We start from the raw sequence: 26475 nt of genomic DNA, 5'->3' as shown, positions 1-26475 counted from the left end.
ATGGTAATACTTAAGGAGGAGACAGACCCCAAAAGAGATCCTGGGTGAGATATCTGGGCTGGGTTGATTCAGGACAAGGGCCCTAAGCCTGGGGAAGAAGCAGCAGGATCACTGGACCCAGAGGGACCTCAAGGAATGCAAGAGCCGGCTTCTTAGAGGAAACCACAAGGACCTACTTAAGCCCCAGGACATTTATAGACCCCAAGGGAAAGAGGGAGGTCAAATAAAAACTACAATGTAATGTTTCATTCCTTGGAGGCTCAGGGTCAGATCCAGGCTGATGCAAATACCTCATTTCTTGTGCGCTTGGTTTGCAGCTTGAGGTTCATTCTGACACTTAATGTCCTACAAGTATCAGAAGGAAAGAGAGGGAAACCTCCCAGTCCCACTGCCTCCCAGCTTCAGCCCCTCTAAAAGAGAACTGATGGCACTTCCCTCTTACCTCAGCCCCCTAGAAAGCCTCTGGCCGGACCCAGGGCTGGACCTCACTGCCGACATGTGGAAACTCATGCCAAAGGTGGGGATGGCACAGCTGGGAATAAGAGGCAGTTCCAGTTAGTTCCCTGGGCGAGATGGAAGCTTAGATGGAGAGTCTGAGGGTGCAGTAACACCCACTGTCTGTAACAGACCCTGCAAAGATGAGGTGGAGACAAAACCAGACATGAAGCCTCGAATGCTAGCCTGAGGGTTTTTCTCAAGGAGGGGGATGAGGAAAAGAGAAAGAAAGATGCTGAGTGTGGACTGAATTAACAGAGAAGGTGGGGGAGGTGGCCTCCCTCGGGGCAGCACGTATCCTGGGTATGGAAAAGCCTCCCTGGGCCCATCAGGGGCCCACAGCAGACCTCTTGCTGGAAGGGTCACCTGTGCAAATCAGCGTCTAGGTTCAGGTGAGCTTGAAGGAAGGGGCAAGGTTCCGAGGTGGACTTAGACTGACAGTCTCAGCCTCTGTAAGAAGCAGAAAAGAACTTAAGGAAAGCAGCACAGATGAACCCTACTATATGCCAATACTGCAGACACCAGTACACTTAACTCTCATGCTGGTTCCCACGTTAACGATGAAGAAATTGAGCCATAGGGATGAAGGCCCAGCGTCAGTGGGCTATGGTGTAGGACTGGAAGAAGCTGGCCCAAAACAAGTCTATGATGAGGACTTTGAAAGTGGAGAACAGGAAGAACTTCAAGGGGGTCTTTCATCAGACAGACCAAGGAGGGGCATCTCCCTGAGAAGGGGTGATGCTGGGACCTGATGAAACCAGGCAAGTGAAGAGCAAGACAACTACTGCAGGGAGAGGGTACAACACACGTTAGGGCCCTGAATCAGGAATTGAAAACATGACCAGTGTGCCTGGAGCATTTTGAGAGAGCAGGAAAGGGTGTCAGAAAAGACACCAGGTCATCCAAGACTTGGCAGGCATGGTGAAGAGTTCAGGTCATCCTATGTGCCAAGGAAGTGCCCAAGGGGCATGGGCAGACTGACCCAGAGCCTAGCACAGAGCCTGACTTGTGGGACACCTGAATACATGGCATCATACTAGATTTCCAAGAGGATGGAAACTGCTGGCTGTACCCAAGGAAAAGAAAGATCTCTGTCTTTGCCCAAGAGAAGAACAAACAATTTCGCCTAATCCAAATTCACTTTCATGCCTCTCTGCCTAAGGAGCTGCTGAAATCCACAGGCGCATCATGACAGAATAATTTCAGTGATCATTATCAAATGCCTCTATTTAGAACAGCTCAAAAGTTTGTATTAGCACACTCCAATATTTATGAAACGCCACTGTGCCATAATGAGGGGCTAAGAAAATGAAGATCAGAAGCAAGGCTTGTTCCTTCCAGGAGCGAGAGTGTCATGGTGGGAAAAGCAGCAGTGCTCCTCAGCTGGGGGGAACCTTGCTTTCCTGATCTATAAAATGGAAGGATGATAGAGAAGATTTTAAATGTGTGATCAGTTAATAAAAGGCCCAGAGGCATTTAAGAATGCTTATCATTCATTCCTGCATCAAAGAAACACTTGATAAAGACTATTTGCCCATCCATCCATGCATCCATCCAATAAAATTGTATTTCATACATACTGTGTATGATGCGTTGACTTAAACACTAAAAATAAAGCCAGGAACAAGGCTGTCATGGTCCTTGGTGACATGGAACTTCTCATCTGGGGATACAACATACACTGAACAAGTAAGACCAATGATGCATGTTTTGAGGAAAAGTGTAGGGTGCAACGGGGAACATTTATAGAAAGAGGTGACCCAGTCTGGAGCATCTAGGGAGCACCAGCCTAAGGACGTGATGCAGGAGCAGAGATACAAAGAGGAAGAACAAGAGGACAGGGGCAGGCGAAGGTTGTACGGAGGGCGCCGATCTTATGTGAGTTCCTGAGGCAGAAAAGGGTCTGGAACACTCTCAATCAATCAGTTCAGTCACTCAGTCGTGTCCGACTCTTTCCTACCCCATGGACTGCAGCACGCCAGGCTTCCCTGTCCATCAACAACTCCCGGAGCTTGCTCAGATTCATGTCCGAGTCGGTGATGCCATCCAACCATCTCATCCTCTGGTATCCCCTTCTCATTCTGCCTTCAATCTTGCCCACATCAGGGTCTTTTCCAGTGAGTCAGTTCTTTGCATCAGGTGGCCAAAGTATTGGAGTTTCAGCTTCAACGTCAGTCCTTCCAATGAATATTCAGGACTGATTTCCTTTAGGATGGACTGGTTGGATCTCCTTGCAGTCCATGGGATGCTCAAGAGTCTTCTCCAGCACCACAGTTCGAAAGCATCAATTCTTCAGTGCTCAGCTTTCTTTATAGTCCAACTCTCGCATCCATACATGACTAATGGAAAAACCATAGCTTTGACTAGACGGACATTTGTTGGCAAAGTAATATCTCTGCTTTTTAACATGCTGTCTATCTTGGTCATAGCTTTTCTTCCAAGGAGCAAGCGTCTTTTAATTTCATGGCTGAAGTTACCATCTGCAGTGATTTTCAGCCCAAAAAATAAAGTCTCCCATTGTTCCCATTGCTTCCCCATTTATTTGCGTGAAGTGATGGGACCAGATGCCATGATCTTAGTTTTCTGAATACTGAGTTTTAAGCCAACTTTTTCACTCTCCTCTTTGACTTTCATCAAGAGGCTCTTTTGTTCTTCACTTTCTGCCATAAGGGTGGTATCATCTGCTTATCTGAGTTTACTGATATTTCTCCTGCGATCTTGATTCCAGCTTGTGCTTCATCCAGCCCAGTATTGCGCATGATGTACTCTGTGACAATATAGAGCCTCGACGTACTCCTTTCCCAATTTGGAACCAGTCTGTTGTTCCATGTCTGATTCCAACTGTTGCTTTTTGACCTCCATACAGATTTCTCAGGAGACAAGTCAGGTGGTCTGATATTCCCATCTCTTGAAGAATTTTCCACAGTTTGTTGTGATCCACACAGTCAAAGGCTTTGGCATAAGCAATAAAGCAAATGTTTTTCTGGAACTCTCTTGCTTTTCGATGATCCAGCAGATGTTGGCAATTTGATCTCTGGTTCCTCTGCCTTTTCTAAATCAAGCTTGAACATCTGGAAATTCATCATGCACTGTTGAAGCCTGGCTTGGAAATTTTGAGCATTACTTTGCTAGCGTGTGAGATGAGTGCAATTGTGAAGTAGCTGAACATTCTTTGGCATTGCCTTTCTTTGGGATTGGAATGAAAACTGACCTTTTCCAGTCCTGTGGTCACTGCTGAGTTTTTCATATTTGCTTGCATATTAAGTGCAGGACTTCCAAAGCATCATCTTTTAAGATTAGAAACAGTTCAACTGGAATTCCATCACCTCCACTAGCTTTGTTCACAGCTATGCTTCCTAAGGCCCACTTGACTTCACATTCCAGGATGTCATGCTCTAGGTGAGTGATCCCACCATCATGATTATCTGGGTCATCAGGATCTTTTTTGTACAGTTCTTGTGTGTATTCTTGCCACCTCTTCTTTATATCTTCTGCGTCTGTTAGGTCCATATCATTTCTGTCCTTTATTAAGCCCATATTTGCATGAAATGTTCCCTTAGTATCTCTAATTTTCTTGAAGTGATCTCTAGTCTTTCCCATTCTGTTTTTCTCTATTTCTTTGCTCTGATCACTGAGGAAGGTTTTCTTATCTCTCCATAGTATTCTTTGGAACTCAGCATTCAAATGGGTATATCTTTCCTTTTCTCCTTTGCTTTTTGCTTCTCTTCTTTTCTCAGCTATTTGTTAGGCCTCAGACAACCATTTTGCCTTTTTGCATTTCTTTTTCTTGGGGATGGTCTTGATCACTGCCTTCTGTACAATGTCATGAACCTCTGTCCATAGTTCTTCAGGCACTCTATCGGATCTAATCCCTTTCATCTATTTGTCACTTCCACTGTATAATCGTAAGAGATCTGATTTAGGTCATACCTGAATGGCCTAGTGGCTTTTCCAACTTTCTTCAACATAAGTCTGAATCTGGCAATAAGGAGTTCATGATGTGAGCTACAGTCAGCTCCCAGTCTTGTTTTTGCTGACTGTATAGAGCTTTTCCATCTTTGGCTGCAAAGAATATAATCAATCTGATTTCAGTGTCGACCATCTGGTGACGTCCATGTGTACAGTCTTCTCTCGTGTTGTTGGAAGAGGTTGTTTGCTATGACCAGTGCATTCTCTTGGCAAAACTCTGTTAGCCATTGCCCTGATTCTTTTTTTTTTTTTTGTAGTTAATTTATTTTTTATTGGAGGCAAATTATTTTACAATATTTTATTGGTTGGTTTTGCCATACATTGATATGAATTTGCCCCGGGTTTACATAAGTTCCCCCTCCTGAACCCCCCTCCCACCTCCCTCCTCCCTTTATCCTCCCTCTGGGTCATCCCCGCATGCCAGCCCCGAGCATCCTATAACATGCATTGACCCTGAACTAGTGATTCGTTTCACATATGACAACATACGTGTTTCAATGTCATTCTCCCAAATCATCCCACCCTCACCCTCTCCCATAGAGTCCCAAAGATTGTTCTATACATCTGTGTCTCTTTTGCTGTCTCGTATACAGGGTTATCATTTGCATCTTTCTAAATTCCATATATATATGTTAGTATACTGTATTGGTGTTTTTCTTTCTGGCTTACTTCACTCTGTATAATAGGCTCCAGTTTCATCCACCTCATTAGAACTGATTCAAATGTATTCTTTTTAATGGCTGAATAATACTCCATTGTGTATATGTACCAAAGCTTTCTTATCCATTCGTCTGCAGATGGACATCTAGGTTGCTTCCATGTCCTGGCTATTATAAACAGTGCTGCAATGAACATTGGAGTACACGTGTCTCTTTCAATTCTGGTTTCCTCGGTGTGTATGCCCAGGAGTGCGATTGCTGGATCATATGGCAGTTCTATTTCCAATTTTTTGAGGAATCTCCACACTGTTCTCCATAGTGGCTGTACTAGTTTGCATTCCCACCAACAGTGTAAGAGGGTTCCTTTCTCTCCACATCCTCTCCAGCATTTATTGCATGTAGACTTTTGGATAGCAGCCATTCTGACTGGTGTGAAATGGTATCTCATTGTGGTTTTGATTTGCATTTCTCTGATTATGAGGGACGTTGAGCATTTTTTTATGTGTTTGTTAGCCATCTTTATGTCTTCTTTGGAGAAATTTCTGTTTAGTTCTTTGGCCCATTTTTTGATTGGGTCATTTATTTTTCTGGAATTGAGCTGCAGGAGCTGCTTGTATAATTTGGAGATTAATCCTTTATCAGTTGCTTCATTTGCTATTATTTTCTCCCATTCTGAAGGCTGTCTTTTCACCTTACTTATAGTTTCCTTTGTTGTGCAGAAGCTTTTGATTTTAATTAGGTCCCATTTGTTTATTTTTGCTTTTATTTCCAATATTCTGGGAGGTGGGTCATGGAGGATCCTGCTGTGATTTATGTCGGAGAGTGTTTTGCCTACGTTCTCCTCTAAGAGTTTTATAGTTTCTGGTCTTACATTTAGCTCTCTAATCCATTTTGAGTTTATTTTGGTGTACGGTGTTAGGAAGTGTTCTAGTTTCATTCTTTTACAAGTGGCTGACCAGTTTTCCCAGCACCACTTGTTAAAGAGACTGTCTTTTCTCCATTTTATATTCTTGCCTCCTTTGTCAAAGATGAGGTGTCCATAGATGCGTGGATTTATCTCTGGGCTTTCTATTTTGTTCCATTGATCTATATTTCTGTCTTTATGCCAGTACCATACTGTCTTGATGACTGTGGCTTTGTAGTAGAGCCTGAAGTCCAGCAGGTTAATTCCCCCAGTTCCATTTTTCTTCCTCAAGATTGCTTTGGCTATTCGAGGTTTTTTGTATTTCCATACAAATTGTGAGATTATTTGTTCTAGTTCTGTGAAAAATATCTTTGGTAGCTTGATAGGGATTGCATTGAATGTATAAATTATTTTGGGTAGTATACTCATTTTTACAATATTTATTCCTCCAATCCATGAACATGGTATATTTCTCCATCTATTAGTGTCCTCTTTGATTGCTTTCAGTAGTGTTTTATAGTTTTCTATGTACAAGTCTTTTGTTTCCTTAGGTAGATATATTCCTAAGTATTTAATTCTTTTCGTTGCAACAGTGAATGGAATAGTTTCCTTAATTTCTCTATTTTCTCATTATTAGTGTATAGGAATGCAAGGGATTTCTGTGTGTTGATTTTATATCCTGCAACGTTACTGTAATCATTGATTAGCTCTAGTAGTTTTCTGGTAGAGTCTCTAGGGTTTTCTGTGTAGAGGATCATGTCATCAGCGAACAGTGAAAGTTTTACTTCTTCTTTTCCAATTTGTATTCCTTTTATGTCTTTTTCTGCTCTGACTGCTGTAGCCAAAACTTCCAGAACTATGTTGAATAGTAGTGGTGAGAGTGGGCACCCTTGTCTTGTTCCTGACTTTAGGGGAAATGCTTTCAGTTTTTCACCATTGAGGATAATGTTTGCTGTGGGTTTGTCATATATAGCTTTTATTATGTTGAGGTATGTCCCTTCTGTTCCCACTTTCTGGAGGGTTTTTATCATAAATGGATGTTGAATTTTGTCAAAGGCTTTCTCTGCATCTATTGAGATAATCATATGATTTTTATTTTTCAGTTTGTTAAGGTGGTATATTACGTTGACTGATTTGCAGATATTGAAGAATCCTTGCATTCCTGGGATAAAGCCCACTTGGTCATGATGTATGATCTTCTTAATATGCTGTTGGATTCTGATTGCTAGAATTTTGTTAAGGATTTTTGCATCTATGTTCATCAGTGATATTGGCCTGTAGTTTTCTTTTCTTGTGGGGTCTTTACCAGGTTTTGGGATTAGGGTGATGGTGGCCTCATAGAATGAGTTTGGAAGTTTCCCTTCCTCAGCAATTTTCTGGAAGAGTTTGAGTAGAATAGGTGTTAGCTCTTCTCTAAATTTTTGGTAGAATTCAGCTGTGAAGCCGTCTGGACCTGGGCTTTTGTTTGCTGGGAGATTTTTGATTACAGTTTCAATTTCCGTGCTTGTGATGGGTCTGTTCAGATTTTCTATTTCTTCCTGGTTCAGTTTTGGCAAGGTATATTTTTCTAGGAATTTGTCAATTTCTTCCAGCATTTTGTACTCCAAGGCCAAATTTGCCTGTTATTCCAAGCATCTCTTGACTTCCTACTTTTGCATTCCAGTCCCCTATAATGAAAGGGACATCTTTTTTTGGGTGTTAATTCTGGAAGGTCTTGTAGGTCTTCATAGAACTGTTCAACTTCGGCTTCTTCGGCATTAGTGGTTGGGGCATAGACTTGGATTACTGTGATATTGAATGGTTTGCCTTGGAAATGAACAGAGATCATTCTGTCATTTTTGAGACTGCACCCAAGTACTGCCTTTCGGACTCTTTTGTTGTCTATGAGGGCTCGTCCATTTCTTCTAAGGGATTCTTGCCCACAGTAGTAGATATAATGGTCATCTGAGTTAAATTCACCCATTCCAGTCCATTTTAGTTCACTGATTCCTAAAATGTCGATGTTCATTCTCTCCTATTTGACCACTTCCAATTTGCCTTGTTTCATGGACATTAACATTCCAGCTTCCTATGCAATATTGCTCTCTACAGCATCGGACTTTACTTCCATCACCGGTCACACCCACACCTGGGCGTTATTTTCTCTTTGGCTCCATCTCTTCCTTCTTTCTGGTGTTATTTCTCCACTCTTGTCCAGTAGCACATCAGGCACCTACCAACCTGGGAAGTTCATCTTTCAGTGTCATATAAGTGATAAAATCCAGGGTGAAGTGAGCACAGGGGAGATCATGATATGGGGAGGTTGGACCAGGCCTGCAGGGCCTCGGAGGCCACAGCCGGACATCGGTCTTCTCTCTCAGAGCAAGAGGAAAGCCTCAAAAAGATTCCAGGCTGAGGCTGGGTGGGGGCAATGAAAGGAAGAGGTAATGTGAACAGGTCTACATTCTAGAACAATCTCTGGCTTCTGTGCAGAGAGTGGATTAAAGTCAAAAGAGGAAGCCATCGATGCATGTATGTGGAATCTAGAAAAAATAGCACAGATGATCCTATTTGCAAAGCAGAAACAGAGACACAGACCCAGGGAACAAACGAATGGACACCAAGGGGTGAAAAACGGAGGGTGGGAGGAACTGGGAGACTGAGCTTGCCATACAAGCACTATTGAGACAGTGTGCAGCACAGGGAACTCCTCTGCTCCGCAGCAACCTAAGGGGGAAGGGATCCAAAGCAGAGGGAACAAGCGCACATGCATGACTGACTTTTTTGCTGTACAGTGCAGCCCAGTAGAGACTAACACAATACTGTAAAGCAACCACACTCCAATAAAATGAATTTTAAAAAAGAAATAATTTACAAAAAAAAAAGGAATGTGAAAAGCCTGTGTGAAAGTCTACCATGACCCAGGCGAGGGCGGATGGCATGGCACCAGGGCAGTGGCGGCAGAGAAGGAGAGATGTGAGCAGACCTGAGACGGGCTCAGGAGGTGAAGGGGCAGGACAGAGTGATTGACAAGGAGAGGGAGGGGGAGAGAGGGAAGAGAGAAGTGTGACCCCTGGGCTTCTGAATCAGCACCAGAGTGATGACGTGGCCTTTTGAGACTAAAGCGTGAGTAGATGGAGACGAATCAAGAGTTCAGTTTGGGAGATGTTGAGTCTGGAGAGCCCGCGTGACCCTACAGGGCATCTAGGGGTCTGAAGATGAGCCAGAAGAGCCTGTGTGTGCAGACATACATACACACATACATACGCGTACTTACGATCTGAAAACCCCTGGAAAGAGTGATTCTATTACATCAATGAAGACATGTCTGAGAGTAAAAGTCCGCATTTAAAAAAATTATGATGGAACAACAGGCATAGAGGTTGTCCCATGGTCACTAACCAGCTTGTGTAGTTTTGGTCATTGTGCTCCTGTAAAGTAGGATCCTACCATATCTGAAAAGCTCAGTTTTGTACCTTGTCACACCTTTATGATACCTGGGGGGTTATGGCTATATTCGGGAGAAAGGTACACAAGCAATTGATGTCCTCAATAGGAACAAGATAGAGCCAAGATATAAGCCTCCTGCTTTGGAGCCAAACTCAGAGTCCATCTGGCCACACCCTCAGCTGGACATCTCTAATCATCTTTCACGCTCACCTGGATATCTCTGCATACCTTTCTGTCTCCAGCTTAATGACATCCTGGCAAAGCTGGAAGACAAGGCAGCTATGCAGTGGGTCACGTACATCAAGTTCCTAAGGGATGTCTGATGGCAACTGAAGTTCTGGGGAGAGCTGAGGCCATCCATGGTGTGAGGGTTAATTCTGTGTGTCAGATTGACTGGGCTAAGAGATGCCCCAATAGCTGGTAAGGCATTATTTCTGGGTGTGTCTAAGACAGAGCTTCCAGAATTGATTAGCATTTGAGTTGGAGAACTGAATAAAGCAAACAGCATGCCCCAGTGTAGACGAGCATCATCCAATCCTCTGAAGGCCCAACTAGAACAAAAGCATTTCCTCTGGGCACACCTTCCCTGGAATACACTGGCTATAATTCTCACAGGCCTGCTTCATGCAGGTATTCATCAGGAATGTATATTAGGCCTTCAGTCCCATTGGTAAAGAATAAATTTGGCATTCAGGATATTGGGACATCAACTTTATCAGTAATAGTTGGACTGCGGAAGTCTCCTTGTATATTTACAAGCTGTGTCTGTGTAGTCCAGAAGGAAAGTGACCTCCAAAATGACCTCAAATTATGGAGAAATGTTCCTCCCCTAAGGTCCCATTACTCTCAGACTCCCATACAGAATTCAGGGATGCCCCAATCTCAAAGCTCAAAGAAATCTAAAAGTTTCCTGAATCCAGATGACACATGACTTTTTACCATACCCTTAAGAATGCACTCAGCCTTGGTTTGCATACCTCTGAGGGGTGGTGAACTTAACTATCAACAGAGTTACCTACTGCCCTCCCCAACAGCTCAACGCAGAATAAAATTCTTCTCCATGAGTCATTGTAAAAGCTCCCACCCCCATCAGAGCCTCAAGCAGAGTTGGTCACATACCTGTAGGCACTGCTGGGTCCAGCATTGGTTTCTCCCATGTGTTAATCTGCTCCCAGGTAAAGCCACTGGTCCCCAGGGCCACGCTATAACCACAGGTGCTGTAGTGTTCATCAAAGGAACAGCCCCCTGCAGAGAAAAGAGACATGGGTGAATATATCCTTATGTCTGAGGCTCGGTTCGTTATCCCCGTCTCAGCGGCTCTTCATTTACAGCTTTGAATTTTAAACTCTGGAGGAGATTTTCTTTTCCTAAAGGCAAGCAAATTGGATTTTTATATTTGCTTTGGTGCTCTAAGGAAAGACAGTGGCATCTGCAAGCCCCCTATTTAAAAAAGTTAATAAGGCTAGTTACATTGATTTCAATCTTTCTTCCTGAGAAAGTAAACAGCAACGTCTCTATCCAAGTAGAAAAAATGAATGCCAGGGCATGCCTGTGTAATTGCTTCCTCCAACGTGGAGAGATGCTGCGAGGCAGCGGGCCGAGCACCAGCTTCGGAGTCCTGCAAAACGAGACACGGATCTCAGCTTTGCAAATCTGGGTCGGCCCAGACCAGATGCTTCACCATCTGTGCCTCAGTTTCCTTACCTGGAATACGGAAGGGAAGATCCACTTGGTATAAATATCAGGAGGATAAAATGGAGTAATATACGAAGAGTAACTGGCACAGCAAAAATTCTCACCACCCACCTCCCTCCCTATAAGAGCAGTTTTCGTGGAGTAAAAATCAAATTTGTAGAGAATTAGACAATTGTGCCCCAGGAAGATAATGAAGTCAAGGCTGGAAGTATTTAAAGCTTCTCCCTAAAAGTCCAAGCCATCCACCACCAGCATTTTACAATGAGTTGCGTAAACTGGATTGAGCACACGCTCTGGGCTCTAAGTTCCCTCCAGGTGACACTTAGAGAGATGTGATGTGTAGAACAGGGGCTGCAACCAGGAAATGCTGGTCTGAACAGAGAAGCAAAAGGTGACTATATTCTGGAAGGGGAGGTAGAAGGGGAGAAATAATCCGGGCTCTGAAGTTCAGGAGCATCTCCACCAGCACAGAGCAGGAGGAAGAGCACTCCAGGGTGAGCTGGCAGGGTGTACCGAGGAGCAGAGAGACCACCAGGACTGAGCTTCACATGCTGGTCCACATTTCCAGTGCCCCGTCTTGTCTCCTAACTGCTCAGACCTCACCACACCATCATCTCCCTTCCTTAAACAGCCACTGGTTCCCCTATCACACATCCAAGCCACATCTGTGGCTCTGATCCACATGCAGAAACCACCCCTTACTAACCCCTGCCTGTGTCTGCAACCTCATGTAATATCACTCCCTCTTCTCCATCAGCAACAAAGGTCAAAACCCTTCTGTACCCAGACCTGGGGTCTCTTCTGCTTAATGGTGGTGGAAGGCCTGTTGACAGATCTGATACAGAATACAGTCACAACACTGCTAAAGTAACCCACGAGGGCAAAGCTCTCTTCACTCCCTTTCCTTCTGCGTATGGAGACCTGGAGGAGTCAGTCTTTAGCAGCCCCAACGAGTCGGGCTGGACAAAGGAGGGCTGAATCATTTTGGTAGTGCAAGCTTGGGGTTTGAGTTCAGAGTTTTAAATGGCTCTGCACCAGACAGCAACAGGAATTTGCAGTATCAATACCTAGAGAGAGAAGGAAGAGAGAGGGAGGGAGGCCCAAGAAACATAATGTAAAGCAGACACCTGCGGGAGGTGAGAGACAGCGAGAAATTCCCCGCGACGGGAAATGACTGGGTAGAAACTAAAATCTCTGCTTGCTTCCATGCCTTCGTTCTTTCACTCACAATTACTTAATCGAGCTTTTAGGGCAGATCGAGCAGAGAACAAGGTGGTATCCATAGAGTGATCTATAAGAGGCACGCCATCACTAGAATGAGTGAGGCAGACAGTAAATAAGCAAACGAGTAAGTAACTGCAATTCCAAATGTGCTATGAAGGCTGGCACTGGGTTGCCTGAGGGGATCCCAGGGTGGTGTGGTCCAGGAAGCCTTTCTGACCATGAACTGGCAACAGTTCCCTGTCCTGAGGTGTCAAGTCCCTCCACTACACCCAAGCCCTCAGTGAGAGCTGGCTACAAATATCAGCCACGTCACCAGTGCTTTGGGGAACTGAGGGAAGAATGGATGGACTCTGTGCACGGATAAGGGTCAACAGACAAAGATGGAAGTCCCAAGAGGTGAGAGGAAAGGTCAGGGGCAGACAGCAGAGGAGACTGCATCCCAGGGAGAGTGAAGAAGGGTGACCTCTGAAAGGCAAGGTGCAATCAACCAGGTTCACTAGGCAGTAAGCTTTAGACTGGCTGGGAAATGGCGCTGGCACAGAGCCGGGGCTGAAGAAGTATCTGCTGACTAAATAAACCAGTGGGCTTCCCTGGTGGCTCAATGGTAAAGAAACCACCTGCCAGTGCAGAAGACGTGGGTTCGATCCCTGAGTCAGGAAGAGCCCCTGGAGATGGGAATGGCAGCCCACTCCAGTATTCTTGCCTGGAGAATTCCATGGACAGAGGAGCCTGGGAGGCTACAGTCCACGGGGTCCCAAAAGAGTTAGACACAATTTAGCGACTAAACAACAACAAATGAAACCAAAAAAAATTCTTTAATAAACAAAAAATTTAAAAAAGAAGGTACAATCTATTTGATAAGTTAACCTTAAAAATGCATTCCAATATACATTAGATGCAGACAAACACTGTTCGAGTCCACTTATACGAGGTACCTGTGGTGGTGGTGGTTTCGTCGCTAAGTTGTGTCAGACTGTTTTACACGAGGTACTAAGAAATGGCAACCCACTCCAGTGTTCTTGCCTGGAGAATCCCAGGGACGGGGGAGCGTGGTGGGCTTCCATCTATGGGGTCACACAGAGTCGGACACGAGTCAAGTGACTTGGCAGCAGCAGCAGCAAGAAGAGTCAGATTCATAGGGTCAGAAAGTACATGGGTAGATGCCAAGGGCCAGGGGAGTAGGAAGGATGGGGTTAGTGTTTAGTGGGGACAACGTTTCAGTTTAGGAAGATGAAAACTAAAGGTGATGGATGATGGTGAGAGTTACAGAGCAATGTGAATGTGCTTAGTGACACTGAAGTGTACAGTTACATATGGTTAAAACAGGATATTTTATATTATGTGACTTTTACCGCAATAAAGAACATTTTTTAAAACTGTGAGTGGGATACTAGACAGACCCCAAACTACATCTCGGGAACGGTGAGCCCACATCAGTCCCCACACTCCACCTGCACTTTCTGGTCTCACACTGGCGACTTCTACCTAGAAAGCTCCTTCTCCATGCTGCCTGTCTGACAAATTCCAAACTAGCCGCTCCAAACCACTCCCTCTATAGACCTCATCTGACCAAAACAGCAGAGTGAACACCACAGACATGAGACACAACACACTCCATTGAAAACCTAGAAAAGGGTAGCAGCAACAGTCCCAACTGCTCAGGAACGGCCGCCCCCTCCATCCTTACACCACTCCTGCCTCACCGAAGTCCGGCCTGTGGGAGATAAAGGAACCCAGTCAGTATCACCAACAGCATCCAGATCCCGATATGCTTGAATGGTAAGTGGGGAGCCTGCAGCCTCTCAAACATTGACTGGAAGAGCTGACTGATCATCCTAAACGGAGATCAGCCTCCAGGTCTACAGAGAAACATACAGCCAAGATGATGGGAGGCCTATGGAAAACTGTTGAGGTCTTCTCTCTTAGACACACGAGAACTCTACATTTCCAGGCCACTTTGCATATGGGGAAGACAACGTGGTAAACCCTGGAAATGTATCATAAGGTGATCTCCGCATGTGCAACACTAGTCCATAAAAATAATCTCTTACCAGCAATCCTTCTCACCTGCCCCACTAGAAAGACTTTCAAAGGTGTACTTAAAGACAGAGGCATCAAAGAAAGAAAGATGTCTAGATCCCTGAGACACTCACTGAAAGACAGTCACCCAGTCACCTGACCAATAATATTGTCGTTCAGCACAGCAGGCGCAAAATGCCAGCTTCTCTAGTCTTAATGCCACTGACATCTTAGGGTTTAGATGTTACCGTAGCGGAGCCTTGCATATGCTGACTCATGTAATAAGCATGCTCTCTTGAGCATTTGCTCTCTGTCAGGTAACATACTAGGCACTGATCACAGAAAACTGCTGAGGTCACGTTTGCTTTCACTTAATCCTCATGACTTTGTGAAGTAGATTTTTTAATTCTTACTCTAAGTGTAAAGTAACTGATGCATTAAGGGATTATACAACCTGCTGAGGTCACAACTCTAGTCCAGCCACAGATGATAGACAAACACAGAAGCAGGAAATACAGCATGAGACAGCAAAAAGCAAACTGAAGGCAGGAGGAAAAAGCCAGGCAGGACAGAAGGACAGAGTTACAAGTCCACACCGCCACTTCCTACGAGTCCACCTGCTGAAAGGGAGCCACCTATTTGACTCTGAGCTTCCAGATGCCAGCAGAAAAAGGACAATCTGCTCACTTACTGGATACTCTGTATTCAGACAATAAAAGCCAAATAGCTCTGGTAAATTACAATCATTCCAGGTGTTTAGATCACACAAGAACTTCTCCACAGGGGTACTGGTAACAGAAATCAACCATCCCACAATGCACAATATCTGAAACAACATCCATGCAAGAGGTGCGTGGTCAATTTCATGAGACTATTTCTCATAATCATTCTCAATATAAACTGATAGCATCGACCAAACATACAATTCAGGAAAAGCAACTCACTGGAACCCAATACAGTACAGTCTAGAGACTAGTTCCCTGTCGACCTGACTTGACCCTGAGATAAGTTTTGAAAGCTATTTGGGAGGGGAAAATACATTTGATTCACGTTTTGTAAGCAGTTCTCCCTGGATTTTCTTCCTCTCAGAAAACACATTGAGAAATAAGAGTGGTTATGAGCTTCAGATTATACACTCTGGCAGCAATCTACACTGCCAGGGGGTACAGCCTTTTCAGCTCACCTCCTTTCTTTTCAGGCCTTCACTTTCTGGTGTGCAAGATGGATCACAAAGGAACCTCCCAGTGGTCAAAGTTAAGGATTCCAAAGACTCAGAGAGACCTAGAAACTCTCCGGAGCCACAGAGATGCAGAGCCACTTCCCTGGCACTAGGACTGGCTACTGAGAACCTCTGGTAAGGAGGAGAAGAAAAAGAAGGTCAGCTTTCTATGGGTCCTCAGCATGAAGTACTCAGACCCATGATCCTAAGTCTTCCTGCCACTCCTCCTGCTCTTTCACAAATTATAGTTATCTCTCTTGGTGCAATTCCTTGGCACCATAACACCTGCTGGAAGAGGCTCCAGACCACAGGTGTCTGTGGCAGGCTACTTGGGGAAGGCTTACAACTGGAGAGATTCCCAAAAGACAGGCAGCTGGATGCTCAGCTCACTCCGTTTTAAAGTGGCCCCACTCAACTGATGTCAATTCCATCACCATCAATTTGGAAGAAAACAAAAGTCTCTTAAACCTACCCTCACCCCTAGAATTGGGCTCAGCCTCCAAAGCACATGTCCCAGTGGGGAGAAGAACCAAATAACTGTGGACACGGCCATAAGCTGAGGACTCAGCAGTATCTCCCTACATCGGGACAGAGAAGCTATTTCCCTGGACAGGTTGAGGTCAAAATGTAAAAAAGGCCCCAGATGCTCTGATGTGAGTCAAGCATAAAAAGTCAACAGAGAAATGGAAAACGGTAGCAAGGAAATTGGATTTTGAAAATCCATTTGGGTTTGGTAATGTATAGCATATCGGCATCTGTAAGGGAAGTAAAAATAGTGCAGGATACACACTTTAAGATACATCAAAGCATAAATAAAGTTTATAGTGCCAATCAGAATTTTTTTTAAATATGAGCTCCTCTTTTGAAAATGAGAGGAATAGAAATTCAATAAAAATATAAATGTGCCTGCCTCTGCATTTCTCAGATATGATCCTATGTATTCTTGAACAGAATTGAGTTCAAAAGAGAAACTAAAGGTTTCCAGGACTTCTGCTCCATGCGAGGCACTGTACTTGAGCTACGTAAGTATGTACATAAATATATATACATTTTTTAAATACTTATATATGTATGTTTATGCATGGAAGTGGGCTTCCCAGATGGTGCAGTGGTAAAGAATCTGCCTGCCAATGCAGAAGATGCAAGAGGGTTTGAACCTTGGGTTGGGAAGATCCCCTGGAGGGGGAAATGGCAACCCATTCCATTATTAGCCTGGAAAATTCCATGCACAGAGAAGAACCTGGCAGGTTACAGTCCATGGGTCACAAAGAGTTGGACATGACAGAGCATGCACACACACACGCATGAAAGTTAAGTCTTACCAACCCCACTCCCTAAGACAGGGGTCAACCAACTTTTTCTATAGAGGGTCAAACGGTGAAGTTGTTTACCTTGCAGGTGTATTGGTCTTTTCTTGCTACTGACACGTTATCACAAACTCAAAACAACACCCATTGATTTTTTTATTTTTTTAATCTCCTGGTTTCCACAGGTAAGATGTGAAGGCCAGGTTGCACCTTATCAGGGCCTCACAAGCCTGAGGTCAAGGTAACAGGAGACCCAATTTCCTTTCTGGAGACCAGGTCAACTTCTGCAGTGTGTTTGGCAGAATTCAGTTCCTTGAAATAATTATAGCATCGGGGCTTCTAGAGAAGAGAATGGCTACCCACTTCAGTATTCTTGCCTGGAGAAGCCCATGGACAGAGGAACCTGGCGGGCTATGGCGTTGCAAAGAATCCGAATGACTGAGTGACTAACACTTTCACTCCTGCCCTCTGGGGGTCATCATGTAAGCACCACTCACAGTTCCTGCCTGCTCTTCCTGAGCAAGGCTCCATCCTGTTTAAGGGCTCATCTGATTCAGTCAGGCCCACCCAAACAAGATCATCTCCTTTTTAATGAAAGTCAGCCAACTTGGGGCCTTTAATTATATCTGTGAAATCCCTTCGCCTTGGTCATTGACATAACCTAATCATAAGAGTGAGATCTGGGACTTCCCTGGTGGCCCAGTGGTTCAGACCTTGCCTTCCAATGCAGGGGGTGCAGGTTTGATCCTAGATTGGGAAGCTAAGACCCCTCATGCCTTCCAGCCAAAAACCCAAAATACAAAACGAAAGCAATTTTATAACAAATTCAATAAAGACTCTAAAAATGATCCACATCAAAAATAATAATAATCTAGAAAAGGGTGAAATCTATCCTATCCCAGTCCTTCCCAAAGGACAGGGATTAAACAAGACACAAATACCAGGGGCCAGTAACCCTGGGGACCAATTTGGTATTCTGCCCACCACGGAAGGCCCCTTGGTCTCTGACAGTGCCATTGTAGCAGAAGCAGCCACAAGTCACACAGAAAGATGGGCAGAGTTGTTGGCTAATAAGACTGGATTTACTGACACTGCACTTTGAATTTCCTATGATGTCCACATGTCACAAAATAGTATTCTTCTTTTGATTCGTCTAACCATTTAAAAATGTAAAAACCAATCTTCCTTTGCAGATGGAGTACAAAATCAGTGAAGGTCCAGAACTGGCCTGGAGGCTCTAGTTGGCTAACCTCTGCTTTGATCCCGTAAAATTTTACAATTTTAACACGGTCACAGAAAAGTACCGTGTTTGCACCCTTTGAGTGTCTGATGTCATGTGCTTTTGAACCCTCCTTCCCATTTCTCAGTTGTAGGACGTTTCTTCCTTCCTGCAGGAAATGGAAGGAGGAGGCGGGACATGTCATCCACTGTCTTCCTTTCAAAGCTACATTCCCCGCCTGTAGGATAAAGGCTTGAGAGAAGCACCAGAAGTTACTGGATTTAAATACAGTTAAGTCCCCAACATCTGAACCTTCAGGTTGCAAACTTTCAAAGATGTGAACATGCATTTGGTTCCAGCGAGGAACCAGAACCCGTGCCATCGACGTCAGGAGTGAGTGAAGCTGCACCTTGCCCATCCCTACCAGTGTCCTTCTGCTGACCGTTTTTCAGCTCCACCACCTCCCACGCCTCCTTTCCCTAACTCTTCCTGCCGGTTCATCTGATGCCAGTCCCTGTATGCCAGCAGCTGTACTGTACTACTATACTTTTCAAGGTACTTTAAGGTTAAAAATCTTTTTTTTTAATGTGTTACTTGTGTGAAAGGTATTATAAACCTATCACAGCACAGCTGCTGCTGTTCAGTTGCTCAGTTGACTCTTTGCAACCCTATGGATTGCAGCACGCCAGGCTTCCCTGTCCTTCACCACATCCCGGAGCTTGCTCAAATTCACATCCAATGAGTCGGTGATGCCATCCAACCATCTCATCCTGTCGACCTCTTCTCCTCCTGCCTTCAATCTTTCCCCGCATCAGGGTCTTTTCTAATAAGTCGGCTCTTTGAATCAGGTAGCCAAAGTATTGGAGCTTCAGCATCAGTCATTCCAGTGAATATAAACGATCAAGTTCCTTTAGAATTGACAGTACTATATAACAAATTGTATTGGTTGGGTACCTAGGCTAACTTTGTTGAACTTACGAACAAGTTGGGCTTACAACTGCGTTCTCAGAACAGAACTTGTTCATATGCAGGAACACTTCACCGACATCACAGCATGTGTTCTCAATGGGTAAGGACTAGTGCTCCTACTTCACAGACAAGGAAACCAAGGCTAGAGCAGGTGACATTCTCAACATTACCCAGTCAATAAAGGGCAGAGCCAAGACTCAAATTAAGGAACCCCTTCTTAGCCAGAAAGTCTACCAGGGAGATCTCAGCTACTATATTCATGGGAGAGCCAGCACAAAACCAAAATGCAAAGCCATTTGCTTAAAAACTATTAAGAATTTCAACATGACCACTGCAGATCATTAGATGAAGCACAGGGCCCTTCCAAGTGCCAGGCCGTGGTTGAGTGCACAAGTGACACACCCATGAAGCCAGCCCTGCTCTATGGACACACACATTCAAGCAATAAAGCCCCACAGCCCTCAAGTCATCAAGATGCTGCCCTCATGCCGACAAGAGTCTCTGAAGGCAGGGCGATATCTAAGTGGCTTATTAATCATGGGCAGACTATCATGGGTAGGCGAGTCTTGCCCCCGGAATGAATGTAAACCAGCCTGGCATAAATTGAATTCCTTTTTGGAATATCTAATTGAATTTGCAGAAGTGTGTGCCAAGGGGGTGTTTAAATAAGTGCACAAATATGATAAGAAGGCCTTCACACCATTATATCTAATTCAGTAAGCAAAAATAATGGCAGGGCACGTTCCAATTAGCGTTTGATTTATTTGCTTTAACAAATCCAATTAGTAGAATGTTTTATAAAGTCATCCAATGTCAAACACTCATGGACTCAACAGATAGAAACAATACTCCTAATAGGAGAAAAAAATGTTTTAAAGCTCTTTGAACAATGAATGTGTTATAAATAAGATGATGTCTCTCTGATGGCTCAGGCATTCCCCAAGGACCCAGAAAACAGTGTCTGATCTGCTCGTTTGGTTCTTTCTCCCAGAAACTCTGGGAGGCAACTCAGGTTAATTTGGCCCATTATAATAAATCCAGGAAAACAACAAAGGTGGAAGTTAGCAAAGGGACTTCAAGGGAGAATAATGAACTTGCTGCTGGGTATCTTTTAGACCAGAGACGTGTTCCGACTTCCAAGACAGCACAGTGGAGCAGAAAAAGACAAGGCTAACAGAAACAGCGACCTTCTAGAAGCTGATCCAATGCCTTCATGCCCTTTCCAGGCTCCAGAGTAAACTGGAGAGTTCAAGGAGATTAGTGACCCTAAAGCATGCCCATCCTGACTGGCAGACAATGGTCTTTGACCAGTGAAACTCAGCATCCACAGGGCTTAAAGGTATGGACTCTGGAGCCAGCACCCCAGCTCTGGTACTTTTTTTTTTTTAACTGTATGACCTTGACCAAGTTATTTAACCTCATGTACCTCAATGTCCCCATCTATAAAATGAAGATAATCACAGTGCTCATCTCTTGGCGGTTGTGATCAGAATTGGGGAAATTTAGTAATTGTAAAGACTTCGAACAGAGCCTGACACAAAGTAGGTGCCAAGTAAGTATTTGTTACATGGCGGCCCTAGTGGTGAAGAACCCACCTGCCAATGCATGAGATGTAAGAGACTTGGGTTTGATCCCTGGGTCGGGAAGATCCCCTGGAGGAAGGCATGGCAACCCACTCCAATATTCTTGACTTGAGAGTCCCACGGACAGAGGAGCCTGGTCGGCTGCAACCCATAGGGTAGAAAAGATTCGGACACGGCTGAAGTGACTCGCACACACACACATTAATATTTAATCCCAACATATGAATGAGAAATGGGGAAGATAGCTATGTTCTATGTGCCCAGGCTCAAAACATAATCTCCAAACAAAATATTTTTGAAAAACTATCTGAGCTGGTGCGTCACCTCCTGTATGAATCAGCAGTGCCTAGGGTGATATGCTACTGATATGCACTGTCAAGCCCAGCTTCACTGACCACTCACTGCTGTGTGACCTTGGGCAAACCACCTAACCTCTCAGGTCAGAGATTCTGACCAGGTAATAAAGGAATAAATTAAACTCTCTTGGAGGGCACCTCGATTTCTGACACGCTGGGAGATGGTGACTGTCCTCTACCATGTCACCCAGCTACGTTTGCTGGGATACAGGAGGGCCAGGTGTCCCCTGGAAATAAAAGCCTCTGCTCAGACCAGCTTCCCTGCGGGGTTTTCCTCGGGCCTCAGTCTGGTGCATCTGAATGTCCTGGAAGAAGAGAACCCAGCGGGACGTGGCAGGCAGAACTGCATCTCCTCCCGTGTGCCAGCCCTCCCAGGCTCCAGGAGAGAGCAGGGAAGACAGCCATCTGCCGTGCCCCGGGTAACGTCTCAGCAGATGCTGCCGGGCATCGCGACCAGGGAGGAAAGGAGGCTCCACGTGAGGGGTCAGCACTCACCCTGCCAAGCAGAGGAGGCGGTGGGCAGGGGGAACGGGCACCTCTGGGTAACGTGAAGATGGCTCAGTCTGGAGGCTCCACCAGCCTGGATGGCGGCCCCACCCAACCCAGGAAACCTGCTTTTGTTTCCCCTCAACAACCCCAGAGTGGATTCAGGGATTCGGCTGCTCTCCCACGTGTCAGGAGGGAAGGGGTCACCTGGCCCAGCTCCGAAACTTACAGGTGGGGAGACAGGCACGAAAAGGACAAGGCTGCAAAGAGAGGGGTGCAGAGCTGGGACTGCAGCCAGCTGTCCTGGCCCCGGGCCAGCGCTCTGCCCACTCAGAAGCCAGAATAGCATCTTTCATCTTTTCTCGTGCAATGGTGATGTCTTTTTGCAGTTCTGTTTTTGAGGGAGCCGGGAGAGAAAGGGTCGGCCAAGGGTCATAAGCTGTTTCAGGGAAACTTTAGATCGGCTGGGAAAGGTGATAAAAGGTTTCCTCTACACAGAAGGAAAGGCCGACCACTGCTTTCTGGCAGGAGTTAAGTCATCTTCTCAAGACTTTGGAAGCCCAAACCAGCTCGTGACGGCCTCAGGGTCTTTCCACCACTGGTCCCCTAGCCTGGAATACTCTCGCCCCCGTGATTCACCGGGTATCTTCCACATCCAACATCAATCTCAGCCTTCTCAGAGAAGCCTCTCTGAAGACTCCATGGGAAACAGGCTCCTCTCTTTCCCAATCCTCCTCTGCCACACTGTCTTACTTCTATTCAACAGCGTTGTTATTCACATCCTCTGAAGAACTCTGGGATTTTTTCATCTACTCCTTTGCTTGTTTATTTTCTGTCTTCCCACCACCTGTTTAGGTCCACGGGGGCAGGAAGCATATGTCTGTATTCTTTGCCACTGAATCGTCGGGAGGTATCAAAGACCTGGGTACTTTGATGCTTGGGAACTTAAGGGAAACTCAATAAATGCCTCATGAATGAATGAACTGAGTGCAAACATGTGTCAGGAGTGATAGACAGCATCAAAGGATGACATCCGGGTTGGTTCTGGCACTTTCTCTGACCTCTGGTGGTCTCGAGCCTCCATTTCCTCGATGTGGGAACAGAAATGACAGCAACTGGCATTTGTTGAGTGCTTACCGTGTGCTGTGCACTGTGCTAGGCCATGGCCATGAGCTTTCTCTTTTAATCCTCAAGGAGCCCACAGACACAGATGCTATTACTACCCATGCTTTATGCACAATAATACTGAGAACTAGCTAAATAACCTGCCCCAAATCTCGCAGCTTAGAAATGGCTGGACTGGAGTCTAAACCAAGGTAGTACACCACAATCTTGGTCTCTGGGCCATAACCCTCAGTGACCACTAACACTGCAGCCACTACAGGATTATCTGGTTTACCAAACACCTCTTCTTCTGAAGCCGACTTATTTAGCACGTAATTTTTTTTTTCAAAGGAAAAGAGAAAAAGGAACAGCCACACATCCCGAGCCCCAGTCCAATAGGGCCTGCAAGGTCAGCCAGCTGGGTCTCCACTCACTGTCCTGATGGTCCACGGGCAGGAGGAGTCATGTGGCCCACACATGGCTCTCCCTGGGCCCCTGGTGTTCCCTTTGGCCTCACTGCAGACTTCCCTTCCCGTGGTGACATGCCCTAGAGAAGCTCCGGAGAGACCACAGCCAGGTGCTCCCACCTGGCCCAGCAAGCAGTGGACTCTCAACCATTACATCAAGAATCTCTGGGAGAAAACATTCAAAGCTTTCCCAAGTTTCACTTTGGAAGAAATTAGCTCTCTGTGCTCACTCTGTATAATCCTGAATAACAAAATGGCAGGATCGTTAGGAGTTCTACTTAATTTCTCTTACAGCAGCCCTGTGAGTTGCTCTCGGGGAATCAATGTACAATTTTGCAAAGCTGGAATCAGATTCAGAATGGTTAAGTCACTTCCTCAAGGCTACACAGTTTGTAAAGGGCAGAGGCAGGAATCAAATTACCTTCAATTTGACCCCAAAGCACAACCCCTCTCAACTCTATCGTAAAGTTTCTTACATGAAAAACCAGTAAACCCCTCCAGTTTGGCAATTCTTGTGCTTCCTTATTGAACAGCTATTCCTTGTCAGGCATCACATAATCCCACATAATCCTAACAGGCATCCCAGGATCCAGGAACTAATCACTCTCATTTTAAAGATGGATAAACAGATTCCAACAAAAAAAGAACCCAATCCAAGTTCCCTATATTTGTGGATTCTTTATTTCCTTTCCCCAAAGGTCATCATCTCTCTGCTACACTATGTTGTGCCCACAAAATCCTCAGAAAGATTTAGGTCTGGTTGACAAAAATTAGTTTCCATCCTCAGTTTTTATATGTATATTAACATCTAATGACAAAGTAAAAGATTCAGGGTTCCATATAGTCAGTTAAACTTAATAATAGCATTCAGCCCCATATAAATCACCAAACTGGTCACTGTGTAGATAAACATTTTTTGAGGTCTGAATATTATAATTAAGTATAGTTGGTGTGAGCTCTCTCAAAACAGCTAAGCTTTGGCAAATCTGTCTGTGGTGGCCAGCTGGGCTCCATGTATCATGGCCTTTTAAATGTGCATTAAATGTGAAATGAAAGGCTTTTAAGGACAGAGGATAAAAGGAGACTCCACAAAGTGAAAGCTCATTACCTGGATGTCGTGATTGAGTCAGTGGACTAGGAGGAAGGGTTCTGAGGTCTTGGGGACGCTGACAGTGACTTAGGTAACCATGGTTTGAGCTGTGCTAGCTTGTCAACCTGTTAAATCATTAACCCTGTGCAAATCTTTCCTTCAAATGTTGATACTTCAGTTCCCTGGAGATGTTAATCTCACAAAGACAGAGGCACCCACAGACAGGAAGCAGGCACTCTGCTAGCGATCAAGGACGTGGCCTTTAAGGAACATTTCAAAACAAGATAGCAGGGTCGTTACTAAGATTCCCAGGTACAGCAAACAGACCCAGGACCTTAAAGGTGCCTCATCTCCACCTCGCCAGTGCCAAAGAGTTCATGTCAGGGACACATAAACACACATCTCACCTTTGGAACAAGCACTCGGGCACGTCTAGCTTTATGCACATTTGTTTTTAATCTGAAAAGGCCCAACACATAGGATCCTATGAGTACAGCCCCTGCCAACATGACTCCCCCTCAGGCTAAAACTCCCAGAACAGAAATGAACTTTTAACAAAGCCACAATTCTCTAAGCCACATCAGAGCTCAGGCTCTGACAGGACGAGGGCAGCAGGTGGTCTTGAAGATGGAGGATTTGCCTGGAAGAAAGGAACCTGCATTACAGGCGTGGCTTTGCCACCAGCTGGTTGAATGACCTTGGGCGAGTCACATTCCCTTTGAAGTACAATCTGGCAGGCACCTCCTAGCAATCTCTCTCAGAACCACACAGCCAGGCCTAAGAAAACACTGGAAAAAGGTGAAAACTTCCAACAGAACTGAAAACAATAAAACTATCACCAGCATTGGGAAGAAACTGAAATGGACCGACCACTTTGTGACACCCTTGTTATAATCTGGAAAAAGAAAAGTTAAACTTCATCTGCCTGGAAATTACTAGGCAGACCATGTGTTTCTTCCACACTATCAACCCCCAACTTCAGAAATACAGTTTTTAATAAACAGGAAACCACACTGTTGGCCCTCTAATGAACAAGACTTGTTCCAAGCACTTGGAGTCTCTCTTTACCATCTCCTTCAGTAAGAAAGTAACATCTTAAGGAAAAATAATAAAAATTATTATGATTAAAAAAAAGGAAAACGCAAAGTAAGTCATCATGAAAACTGAAGAGAAGATTGCTAAAATATTGTCTACTATAGGAACTGGATGAATGTTTTTAAAAGATTCAGCATCCTCATAGGATGCAAAGAGACCCAGGACTTTATGAAACAAGGAGAGAAAGCTACAAAGGGAAACTAACGTAAGACCCAAAGGCAACAGCACTGTGTGACAGACCTGTGGGTTAAGAGAGTTTCAGGAAAAGTTAAAATGCAAAAAGCAGAATCCAAACCAACATTAGTGAGAAAGATGGTGACATGGGAGCAGATTTCTCAAACCCTCCGACTTCAACACTGACTGAAAGGAACAAAAATTCCACACAAAGTAGCAAAGAAACCATAAACAGTGAAACTTACAGTGTAACATGTTTTTCCCAATAGACTTAGAGGATGCAAGGCAACTTGGGCCCACCTTGAAGGCCAGCAGTTTATATAGCACACAACTCATCCTTGAGACAGCCACAGTCTGATGGATGGAATTCTGGAAAGCCCAGCAGTATCTGCCAGTTTGGATGCCAAGGGCTGTGACAGGGAGAAGCTATTGAAGAGAGAAAGGATGCCCAATTGGGATACCCTTTGCCCTTCTTGCATCAACAGCATTTTAAGGCCTCATTAGTCTGCTGCTGGGTTTTCCCCTCTAACCCATCCTCCTCAGGGGCCCTGGGGCCTTCTCTCATCTGAGAGAGCCCACAGACTGAAAGCCTTAAGAGTTCAGGGCAGAATGAGAGGAGTGAGAAATGGCAAAATGGTTTTTCCAGTGAGGACCGAGAGCCGCCACCAAACCAGCAACAGTCATGAGGAAAGCTGTCCCCATGGCTGACACGCTGAAGCCAGAGGAAAGAGTGCCTGGCTTGGGTACCACCAGCGAGTGCATGAACACTTCCCCGAGGGGCAACTACTTAAAGCCTGCAAAGAGCGAATGGCAGAGAGCCCTTCCACATTTCCCAGGGCTCTGGCAATTCGCAGCTGCAAGTCCACTAACACAGGAAGAAGCAAAGCCACATCCCAATCACCCCCACCAGGAAGAGGGCACAGCGCACAGGTGATGAGCATCCTGGCGCCCAGGCTATGACCATGTGACCTTCGACAAGCCACTTAACCTCTCAGAGTTTCAATTTTCTCAT

The 26475-nt window shown here is 45.0% G+C and overlaps 1 protein-coding gene across 10 annotated transcripts in view; it reads right to left on the bottom strand.

The window, feature by feature from the left end:
• Positions 1 to 26475, bottom strand: part of PTPRT (protein tyrosine phosphatase receptor type T) — a 1139542-nt gene that overhangs the window by 816364 nt on the left and 296703 nt on the right. For all 10 annotated transcript variants that reach the window (XM_088843764.1, XM_088843767.1, XM_088843761.1 and 7 more), the window contains exon 2: positions 10576 to 10701. In XM_088843764.1, the coding sequence (XP_088699890.1) occupies positions 10576 to 10701 (126 nt within the window). The remainder of the gene's footprint in view (positions 1 to 10575; positions 10702 to 26475) is intronic.

The sequence above is a fragment of the Moschus berezovskii genome, chromosome 15 (genome assembly GCF_049115385.1).
Source record: "Moschus berezovskii isolate FMDL1 chromosome 15, NW_MosBer_1.0, whole genome shotgun sequence".
In the NCBI taxonomy this organism is placed as follows: Eukaryota; Metazoa; Chordata; class Mammalia; order Artiodactyla; family Moschidae; genus Moschus; species Moschus berezovskii.
This window is presented reverse-complemented; position numbering and strand designations above follow the sequence as displayed.